Consider the following 11,635-nt stretch of genomic DNA (forward strand, 5'->3'; position numbering starts at 1 on the left):
AAAAGAGTTTTGACAAGAGGACAATATTGGTTCAGAGGAGAGTACTCCGCAACCTCTAAAACGCCTTAAGACTCAAAGATGAGGGGAAATCCACTCTCTCCAAGAAGAATAAGGCTCCAATATTGAAAAAGAAGAGATATCAGTTTAGAGGAGGGTAATCCGCAACTTCTAAAACACTAGCACACCTTCAAGAAGAGGGGTAATCCACTCTCTAACAAGAAGGAACTAGCTCTGATACCAGTGAAAATGCAGTCTCGACAAACTGTCACGGATACAAAATACAGACAAGAAAACTAGACAAGAAGTTGAAGAAGAACTGGATTAATCAGATGAGTACAAGAACAACACCAGAAAGGTGAGCTAGAACTCCAAGAGATGTGTTGTCGAGACTGAAGAACCCTTCAGCCTCGACTCCTATATATACTACTGAATAGGAAGCTTCTCGAGCTACTTCCGCTAACTAGGACACTTCTCCAACAACTTCTACTAATAAGGAAACTTCTCAAGCAACTTCCTAGAATCTATTAGAATATTCTAGAACCTTCTAAGAATATTCTAGAACCTTCTAAGAGAATCTTTAGGGAATATTCTAAGAATCTTTTAGAACCTTCTAAAGGAATCTTTAGAGAATCTTTAGAGAATATTCTAGAAGAATATTCGAAGAATCTTCCAATGTATGTCCATGACACAAGAGTGAAGAAGCCTTCACCCTTATCTCTATATATACTATCTAACTAGGTGCTACGGGGCGACGTTCTATAGGACCTCCAATATGTGTTGACTTTGTAGGACACATGCCTTGACTTACAAGGCAAGTTTTTCTATGTGTGGGCCACATAGTTAGCTTGATCTTCAAGCTAACAACATGTGTGGCACATGGCCAACTTGTTGACCACATTTCTAATCCAAAAAGTCAATTAAAGACACCTATGAAGTCAAAGCAGTGCCTAAGAAGTTTCTTGGAAGCTTCTATATTAAATATTATAGAATTAACTTACTTTTATCTACTTTTACTTACTTCTACCTATTTCTATATGTAATTATTAGCTTATATGATTATAGCCGTGACATTACCCCCCCTTCTAGAGACGAGTTCCACGAAGAGCAGTCATCATATATTGAGAAAATCTATGATGCGACAAATTGTATTCGCCACATACTCTGATCTCTGTTCTCTTCGAAGATGATTGATAGGGCCTCTCAACCATCGGTAGTGTCCCATACCAGGGCGGGAAGACCACCCAGTTATTTGATCATTGTTGAGGCCTTAGTAACTTCCTTCGAATAGAATATTTGGAACACCATCAGGAGTTGTTCCTACCTCTAGCAAAATCACCAAACATCGGGAGTCCCTTCCCAAATCGTGATACCAAATGTGTTGTATCTCACAATCTATTCGAGGAAGAACATGTCGTTCTCGAAGATCTTCATCTCGATTGCGTCGTCTTGAAGGTTGTGACAATTGTAATATCTCATCCGGTAAGTCAGCAAACGAAGGTTCTTGAGTTGAATCCGCTGGTTGTTGGCTCTCCATCTAATTAGCGTCACAAATGCAAAGAAGTTACAAACAAGGATAGGAAATTGAATGTTATCTTGCCTCAATCTTGTCTCTTTTATAAGAGAGATTTTCATCTTGGTTTTGATGGATGTCGTTGATGAAAAACTTTGACTTTAGCTGATGCATTTGCTAGATTCCTGGATGGCTCCCATGTGCGTTCACTAATATCATATCCGCGCCAATGAACAAGATATTCCAGCTTATTTTGGCGCCGCCTTGAGTCTAATATCTCTTCCACCTGAAATTCTTCATTATTATCTACTTCTATAGGAGGCGGTGGCATTTGTCTTCTTCCTTGTATATCCACTGTATTATATGGTTCAAGAAGAGACACATGGAATACAAGATGGATCTTCATTGACTCCGGTAGATGTAACCGATATGCAACTGGGTTGATCTGAAAGGAATCCACGATCGCAAGAAGTTCTTTATCGTGGATCTCATAATTGATCTCGGCTGCTGAGAATTTTCTTGAATGAAAAGCTATCGAATGAAGTTTGTCATCTGTTCCCATTTGTGATAAAACTGCACCCAAGGCAAAATCTGATGCATCTGTTTCCATAAAAAATGCCTTGGAAAAGTCAACACGATATAAGACTGGTGCAGAGACAAACGATGTCTTCAAGGCTTCAAATGTTGCTTCCGCTTCTTGATTCCATTGGAATTTATCTTTACTAGTCAAGCGCGTAAGTGGAGCTGCAACTCGTAAAAAATCTTTGATGAAGATCCGATAGTAATTGGCAAATCCCAAGAAACATTGGACATCTCTTACTGTCCTTGGAATCTTCCAATCCATGATTGTTTGGACTTTCTTAGAATCCATCATGAGACCATCATTTGAAATGATGTATCTTAAAAAGTCAACTTGAGTAGTGTGAAATACACACTTTTCCATCTTGGCATACAATCCTGCATCTCTAAGTTTTTGTAATACTTGACGAACATGTATTTTATGTTCTTTAACGTTCTTAGAATAGATCAGGATATTGTCTAGATAGCAGACGACAAAATTGTCTAAGAATTCACGAAATACATCATTCATGAGATGTTGAAAAGCAGCTGGTGCATTTGTGAGTCCAAAGGGCATGACATTATATTCGAAATGTCCATACCTGGTTCGAAACGCAGTCTTCCATTCATCTCCTTCTTTGATCCATACTAGATTATATGCTCCTCTTAGATCTATTTTTATATAGATCTTAGCTTGATTCAACTGGTCAAGGAGTCCTGATATCAAAGGTAATGGATACCTGTTCTTGATTGTGATCTTGTTGAGTCCTCGATAATCAACACACATTCGTAAAGATCCATCTTTTTTCTTTACGAATAGAATTGGAGCTCCTGCTGGAGATTTTGAATGGCGTATGAAATTCTTCGCTAAATTCTCATCAATGTATGTCTTGAGTTCAGCCATCTCATCTTGCGATAAACTGTAAATTGGTCCAAATGGTGGCTGAGTTCCTTCCTTGAGGGCGATTGAACAATCATATGGGCGATGCTCAGGAAGAATATCTGCATTCTTTTTTTCAAAAACGTCTTGATACTCCTGATATTGACTTGGAATGCCCCTTGAAGTCTTTACGTTTTTAGAAATAGGTGTAGCATAAATAGCAAAAGTTGATCCTTCTTTTGCTGCGTATATAAATGCTTTTGCACCTATCAGTATGGGTTTTACTATACTAGACTTATAATTTTTTACTTGGTTGGTAGAACTATTAATAACGCTCTGGAAAAAGTCAAGTTTACGTAAATTCCAATCTATTCGAGGATTATATTTTTCTAGCCAGGATAAACCTAAAATAACTGGATTGGACGGGGATTTAATTATGTTAAAAGCTATGTAGCTATCATGACCGTCTATTGTTACTTTTATAGGATGAGTTTCATGAGTGACATCTCCAGAACACAAGGGATGACCATCTATGACTTCTACATGTACTGGTTTAGGTTTCTGTACAAAGGGTATTTTACGACTTTTAACAAATTGTTCATCTAAAAAACATGTTGAGGCTCCCGAATGTAACAGAGCAGAGGCTTTATAATTCTTAGGTCCTAAATATAAGTCTATTATAAAACAAGGAGAGGGTTCTGAGCAGAGGATAGGACCTTCATTAGGAATTGTACAAGGTTCCAGCTGCACGGTCCCTATTGTAGCTGGACGAATCCGTTTTCCGACATGTTGTCTTCTTTGACCATCGTACCCCTCATTTTATAGTTGCGTCGTTTCTTTGGACAATGTTGAGCAGTGTGCTTAGGTTCTCCGCAATATAAACATAATCCTTCTTGACGACGATGAATCTTTTCTTGCTCAGTTAGGGGTTTAAAACGTACTGCGTCAATTTGCATGTCTTCTACTTCCAAATGTACGTTTGGCAAAGATGTTGATGTTGCCATTGAGTAATAACGTTGAAGTTCCCGTGAATGATTCTCGGATCGAAATTCAAAAAGTCGATTATCACATTTTACCGCAAAATCGATTGCTTGACTCAAAGTTTGAGGATCAGGTAAGTTGAGCATCAATTTCTTTACTTCGTATTGCAATCCATAAAGAAATTGACTGATGAGTGCAGCATCATCCCACTTGATGTCAATTACAAGTTGTCGAAATTGTGAAGCATACACTGTTACTGAGCAATTTCCTTGTCGTAGAATTCGGATCTTATTTGTTGCAACACGAGTTGCATCGTGTTCACCATACATAGATCGAAACTCCCCCAAAAAAGCTTCCAAATTGTCCAATATTAGATTTCGTTGTTCAAGAAAAGACGAAAACCACGATAATGAAGAATCAGAAAGTAGAGTACCAATAAACCTGACTTGTGATCCTGGAGTTGGATAGCTTTGCGGTTGAAGTTCAATTGCCAATTGTACTTGATTGATGAACCCTCGAAACTTTGATCTCGTACCATCAAATTTCTCGGGTAAGGCAATTCTTGGTTCTCTAGTGCTTACAGGATGTTGTACAATTGGAGAAGGAACGTGATTTGTTGTAGATGTTGAAGCAGCTCCGATCATCTCTATATCCCCACTTTCTGCCATTCTTATTCTTTCCTGTGTTGGTAAATTGAATTGATACATCGCAAGCATTAACTCCCTCATTTGCTCTTGCATCTGTGCCATTGCACTCTTCATTTCAACAAGCTCTGCCATAATGACACTGAGAAGAAAAATTTGTTTGATACTGCTCAAGACAAAAGAAAAGAAAGACTTGATAACAAAGAAGATACTAAGAACAATATCAGTTTAGAAGTGGGTAATCTGCAAACTTCTAATACGCTTATGCCTTGTCAAGAGAAAGGGATAATCCACTCTTACTTAAGCAAAACAAAGCTCTGATATTGTAAGTACACTCTTGTCAATCTGTCAAGGACAAAGACTCGATGAGGGAAAATATACACAAAAAGGCTATCTTTGTAGGACACATGCCTTGACTTACAAAGCAAGTTTTTCTACGTGTGGGCCACATAGTTAGCTTGATCTTCAAGTTAACAACATGTGTGGCACATGGCCAACTTGTTGACCACATTTCTAATCCAAAAAGTCAATTAAAGACACCTATGAAGTCAAAGCAGTGTCTAAGAAGTTTCTAGGAAGCTTCTATATTAAATATTAGAGAATTAACTTACTTTTATCTACTTTTACTTACTTCTACCTATTTCTATATGTAATTATTAGCTTACATGATTATGGCCGTGACACAAACTCATATCTTTACAACAAAGATTATGCTTAATTATCATATATGCTACTAAATTTTAAATCCTTACTTGCAACATGGATTAGAACAACAAAGCCCTTATCAACCAATTTTGATATGAATTAAAAGATAATGCCAAAGATTTATTGTTGATAATGCCAAAGATTTATTGTTGATAATGCCAAAGATTTATTGTTGGTAATGCCAAAAGCAAGTATATTATAGTAATGTATTATTCAAGCTATTATATGCAACAATCGACTCTTTAAAAGACAATAAGAAGTAAGATTTGGTTAGAGATGTATAAGTCAAGTCATAGTAATAATTTCTAAGTTTACAAAAGTTTATTCATTAAGATTGAAACCTATGCAAATTGACACAATATATTCCAAATTTCTTATTCAGCAAAAAAAAGACTTAGTATCATCAAGAAGATTTGTACTTGCATTGTAGAAAATCTAAATGTATTGCTCAATATTGTCAAAAAAAAATCATAATCACAAAACGATGAGCATAGTTGTCAAAGCGGATGATGTCTCAAAAAATAAATTCCTCCAACTACAATAGGGACCATATAATTAGAGTCTTGTACAACATCTAATAAAAAATTTATTCTCTCTTGTAATCCCTTTCCTTACTTTACAAAAGAAGTTTTTTTAAGACCAAAAAAACCACAAAGTCTTTTCCTTGTTAGATTCAAGAGCTTCAACTTGTTTTATAGATAAAGACTTTGTCAAAAAATAAGAAATGTCTATAGTTAAAAAAATCAAATCTATGCATGTAGAAGTAATAGATAATTATTTTTTATCTTCTAGAGATGTTATTCATAAAATTATTCCTTTAAATATAAAAACTAATAGTTATAATAGCTTAGTAATATTTAATGTGATTAAATCTCTTTTTAATCTAATCATTTAAAGATTATTGTGACTGAAAAAGTATAGTCCTCAAATAGATTAGATTTCTTGTAACTTTGATTTTTTTTTGTAGTTTAATTCAAGATTATGTTAGTCTAATAAAAAAACAAGAATAAATAATATGAAGGTAGTAAAAAATTTAGTCTTAATATTACCATTTTGTAGATGAAATTTCTATTTATTTTGTAGAGACATAAATGAGCCTAATCAAAAGAGAGAAAAAAATTAATTAACAAAAATATGTTCAAGAAAAGATTAAGAATAGGTTTTAGCAAAAATTATCTTAAAATGTGAAAATTTGATCCTTAAAAAGGACCAATCATGAAGAAAGGTTAAAATCAAACCTTAAGACATGAAACCATGTATCAATGGCAACTCCAAGGTTCTTTGATGTATCAAAGAATGAGATTTGAAAGCAAACTTATGAAAAGATTTTTGATGATTTATTTTATGTAATTTGAAGATACATTGAGGTTTTGAAAGATATTCAAAGTGAGAGGTGTATATAGTGGATTTGGATTTTAAGAAATAAAAAGAAGTTCACAAATTTGATAACTTTATGAATGTTGTAATATATTTATAAATAAAAATTTATTTATTTGATATTATATTTGTTAAAAACGTATGTAAGAAATTTAATGTCAATCGAGTAGTTAGATTCAAGATTGTAAGAGTTTTGTAGATTATGGTCTTGAATAATTAAAATATAGGATTAGTGAGGGTTTTTGCAATCTTACAATATTTTCTAATTTTCTTGAAGTAAAAATTAGTAAAAGCAATTCAAATTTAAATATCTACATATTAGCCAATTTTTGGAGCAATTGAATAATTCAATAAGAAAAAAAAATTGTTGAAAGATCAATATTTAAGTTAGAAAAGAAAGACATCCAACATCTAAAACAATTTGAAAGATTTTCTTTCAATTGATGATTTTGATTATTTTCAAATTTTGTTTAATTATTACTTGTTTGAGAATAAATTCCTAATGATTGATATTTTTTGGAAGTTTCTTAATGATTTTATCATTTATTATTTATTATCTAAATGATATTTTAATTTACTGTAAGATCTAATTTACTTTTCATGATGAAATATCAAAGTGGTCTTTCTGCTTTTGCATGAAATACTATTAATGGCTGATATGACATATCAACCATCTTCAAAGGGAACAAAATTCAGAGTATGTGGCAAATACAATTCACATCATTTTGGACTTCCTCAACATATGATTGCCATTTTTGATGCAACTCGTTCCTAGAAGGATGTTAATGTCACTAACATATATATTTATTTAAATAAAAAATATTAGATAGAAGATAAATGTAAGTAGATTTAATATTATTTTATAGCAAAGCTTCTTAGAAGCTTTATAGATGCATATTTGTTTTTATATATGTTTGTAGTTGATTGGTAGGTTAGAAACTTAGCCAATAGGTTAGTCACATGTTGTATGTATTGATAGCTTGTTGTACAAGCTAATGATATAGTACACATTTAAAAAACTTGTCTTATAAGTTAAGACATAAAAATTGAAAACTTGTCAAAGGTCCTATAGAACATTGTTATGTAGCTTCTAATTAGATAATATATATGGAGGTAAGAGTCGAGCCTTCTTCACTCTTATCAATACCTTTCTAGTCTTTAGTCTTTTTTCAAGTCTTTCTAGTCTTCTTATCTTTGATAGTAGCCATTCTAGTCTAGTATTATATAATCTTTAAGTGATTATTTAGTTTTTATTATTATTATTATTATTATTATTATTAACACAAGAGTGTATTGATCAATACACTCTTATATAAATCAAAAAAGACTAGATAATCACTCAAAGATCAAGTCTTTGATAGTAGTATGGAATCAAAGAGGGAAGAAAGTTAAAGCAAGCAACTCAATTTTTGATATTTCATCAACTAGCTTTTGATAATTTGATTTCAAAATCATCCACCTTGTGATGTGGTTGATTCGATGAAGTATCAAGTAATATTTCAAAATATCATAAAATACTTTGATATTTGATTATAAGTGAAATACCATCCAAAAAGACCATATTTGAACCCTCTGATAAAAAGCATTGTATACAAAAACATTTATTATTGAAGTTATTGACTTTGTAGTAAACAACTCACATTCTTTATATTGCATAAGTTATTAAATTTCTAATTGAAGACCTTTGAATGACTTTTTTTATATATTGTTGCTTCCATTTATATCAAAATACTACATAAGTTAGATTAAAGTCTCATTGATTCAAGTGATACTTAAGCATATTTAAGTACTTTAATGACACAATCATTAAGAAATATACCCGACTACAATGTTCTCATTTATAGAAAACAATTATAGCACTTTGACAGAAAACTAATATTCTAAATTTAAAATAAATAACAGAAGTAACATTCTTTTTTGTCCTTGTTAATATTATTTTGTACTCTGCCTACTACATTTACGTTTACACACAAACTAATATTTGATGGTATTTGGTATTCAGCTTTATTCACGTTGTATAATTCTTTTATGTTTTCATGTTTTGCTAATAGAATGTATTCCATGTGATATGCAATAAACAAGTTATTTTATTTTACATCCAAATATAGAAATTGGTTGTCTTTTAATGCCATATTTGGACTTGGTTTTGGTGGCTCACCACCAAAATCTGGGCAGTGACTCTACAGCAACGTCAAAGGCATTTTTATTGGGATTTTGCTTGGGTGTCAAACGGCGCCACCAAGGGGCAGTGGATGACCTTTGTGTCGTCCCATTTCAACTCTCGATGGGAGGATCCATTCACCCATTACAACGAAATTCCATTGGGTTGATAACATAATTCAAGCCCAAAATATAGGTTTCTTAAGATGTATCACATTTTAGGTTTCGGGTGTTTCAATTTCAGTGATGAATAACAATGAGAATTTAGCAATCAAATTAGAATATGAATCGTCTCAAAAGATATAGCATTTGAGTCTTTGATGTAGAAGTTGACCACATCTCATTCACTACTTACTGCACTTGTAGAAACGTCTTTTTTTTTTTGTTTTGAGGGGTTTGTTTCGATTTTTTCTTTTACTATTTTTGGACTACAAGCTTTTAACTGTTCTTCAAAGGTTAGTAGCTAAGAATCATTTATCATCACCTTTCGTACAGATACACAAACCCTCAGATCAAACTTTTAAGTCAAAGTTGCAATTGATCTAATGAATATAACAAAGGCAATTCTATCCATAAGAAGTTTGAATAATACGTATTATTCACTGAGATTTTTCTTCACAAATGATGACGTAACAACCCTATCCCAACCAAATTACCTCTCTAATGAGCAGTACATTCTTCACCAAGAGGCGGAAAATGATGTGATGATTTCAATCTCTAGGGGCCATTGTTAACTAGTATTTTCCGATCTATAGTGGCTGTGCACGTTTTTCTGTCGGTATAACACTGCCAGACTACTCATTCAAAGAGGAAATTAGTAACCCAAACATTCATACGTCGCCATACAAGGTGGGCCCACGAAAAATCAATAGAAAATATAACAATTAGACTCTACAGTCAGCAACACGCAATTGTTTACTTCGATGTTCCCATCAGTCATTTGCAGTACAGAAATCGAACCTTCAAAGCAAGATTCCTTTGTAGAAAACTATCCCATGATTACTCCACATAATCCCAAGTTTGAAATATTCCAAGCGGCAGCACAGTAGCAAAGTACCCCACTTTGTGCAAGGAACCGTGCAATATGAGCACATGTATACACAACACGCCTGTCTATTCAAATACAGTAACCAGCAAACAAGTAGGTGCATTGGAATTGAGAATCAAGGCAATGGGGTTGCAAGGCGCGGTTCTACAATTCATGAGTCAAAGTCACCACAAAAATAGGTCACGTGCCAGGAAGTAGATTCGCTGCCAGGCTGAAGGAACAAGACTTCGTAAGTAGTAAACTAGACCCACTCAGTTGGGCTAACGCTTCACGGTTAATCGGAGGTTGCGGCACCCTGATTCAACTCTGCAAAGCGCATGCTGACTCGCATAGAATGCTTCAAGTACTTCTCGGCACACCGCTTGACACAGGTCTCCTCTTGCTTGTCCAAAGTCTTCCTCCGGAAACTTTCCACGCAGTGACAGAAGCACCTCTCCACCAAGGAATTGTACATTTTCAAGCTGTAAAACACGAGACAACGAAGTCAAGAAATATCACTGCAAGGTTAGAAAAAAAAAGCAGTAAGAATGACCTAAACATAACCACACTCGAAACTGATTGTACTGCGGCATTCAAAGACCTTCGAGACCTACTATGCAGATAGATCACACTGTTACAAATAAAAATACTCTATTTAGACTCTGAAGTTCGATTACATATTTACTTGAGACATCAAGGCCTTCTAAAGACTCTTTGTAGTTATACTACTTTTCATAAACGATAAGGACATAAAACAAGATTGATCGCAAGAGCACGTGCAATTGTAATAAAAAGATTACAAGAAACGCTGCAAAGGCAGCCTGATTCGCTACACTATCAATGTTTCACATTAGGGTTCGCCCTTATTTCGAGTCATTTACCACACTCTCACAGGCAAGAACGTCCCACCAATCACGTTTCCCGCGATCAGTCCACGCCGGGTAGTAAGTTACAACAAAACCAAATAACAAAATTTTTTTTACAAAATTAACACAGAACATAACAAAAACGAAATTCCCAAAAAAACGATCCAAGTCCTCAGACAGTAACTACCCACAAAAACCTAAACCCCACAACTTCAAATCCACCACAAAGTCCCATGAACACACCCCACGCAGTCGCAAACATGGAAAGAAAACTTATGAAGTGAGAAGAATAAGGCGGCGCTCAACGAACCTGTCACGAACTTGAAGCTGGTCGATCATGAAGGACATACGGTGCTTGTCCTCCTCCGGCAACGCCTCAAAATCGGCTGGCTCCATGGCTACGAAGCGGAAATCCGAGCCCCTTGCAACAAACAGTCAGACACTGCGATCAGCGCGATCCGCCGAAGAAGCGCAGCGATGGAGTGGAGAAACGAAAGAGAGCCGAAAGAGTGTAGGAAAGTAGGGTTATGATGGGACCTAAACCCTTAACCCTCCTCTCTCCTTCTCCTCCTCTACCACCTCTGCCGTCTCGCCGATGCCGCTAACGAAATACCCCCACCCTCTAGATTTGGCGGCGATGGGGGTCCTCCTCCAGAATTGGAGGTGGAGTTGGGGGGTGTGTCGCTTCAATGTGTTGTTTCGCCGTGCTTGTTGTCCCCAACCCCCTTCGCCTCGTGAACTCCGAACACTCTCGTGGAAATGGGCTTTCAGGGTTTGCAACGTGAATTATCAGTTTTTCTCAATATAAAATATATGAAATCTTTAATGAGCGCATGGATGATAGTTTTTTTATTTTTTAATTGAGTAATGTTTTTAAAATATTTTAATGTGTAATGATCATGAGATTTATGTCTTAATATTGAGTAT

General features: G+C 34.8%; 1 protein-coding gene across 1 annotated transcript; it reads right to left on the reverse strand.

Moving 5' to 3' along the window:
* Nucleotides 1–9,711: 9,711 nt before the first annotated feature.
* On the reverse strand, nt 9,712–11,195 carry LOC112276328 (mitochondrial import inner membrane translocase subunit Tim9). The gene is made up of 2 exons (XM_024507552.3): nt 11,019–11,195; nt 9,712–10,324 (listed from the first exon to the last, which is right to left on the reverse strand). The coding sequence occupies exons 1-2, from the start codon at nt 11,102–11,104 to the stop codon at nt 10,138–10,140; spliced, it is 273 nt and encodes a 90-aa protein (XP_024363320.1). The 5' UTR covers nt 11,105–11,195; the 3' UTR covers nt 9,712–10,137.
* Nucleotides 11,196–11,635: the final 440 nt, after the last annotated feature.

Source organism: Physcomitrium patens, chromosome 24, assembly GCF_059467195.1.
Source record: "Physcomitrium patens ecotype Gransden chromosome 24, ASM5946719v1, whole genome shotgun sequence".
Lineage (NCBI taxonomy): Eukaryota > Viridiplantae > Streptophyta > Bryopsida > Funariales > Funariaceae > Physcomitrium > Physcomitrium patens.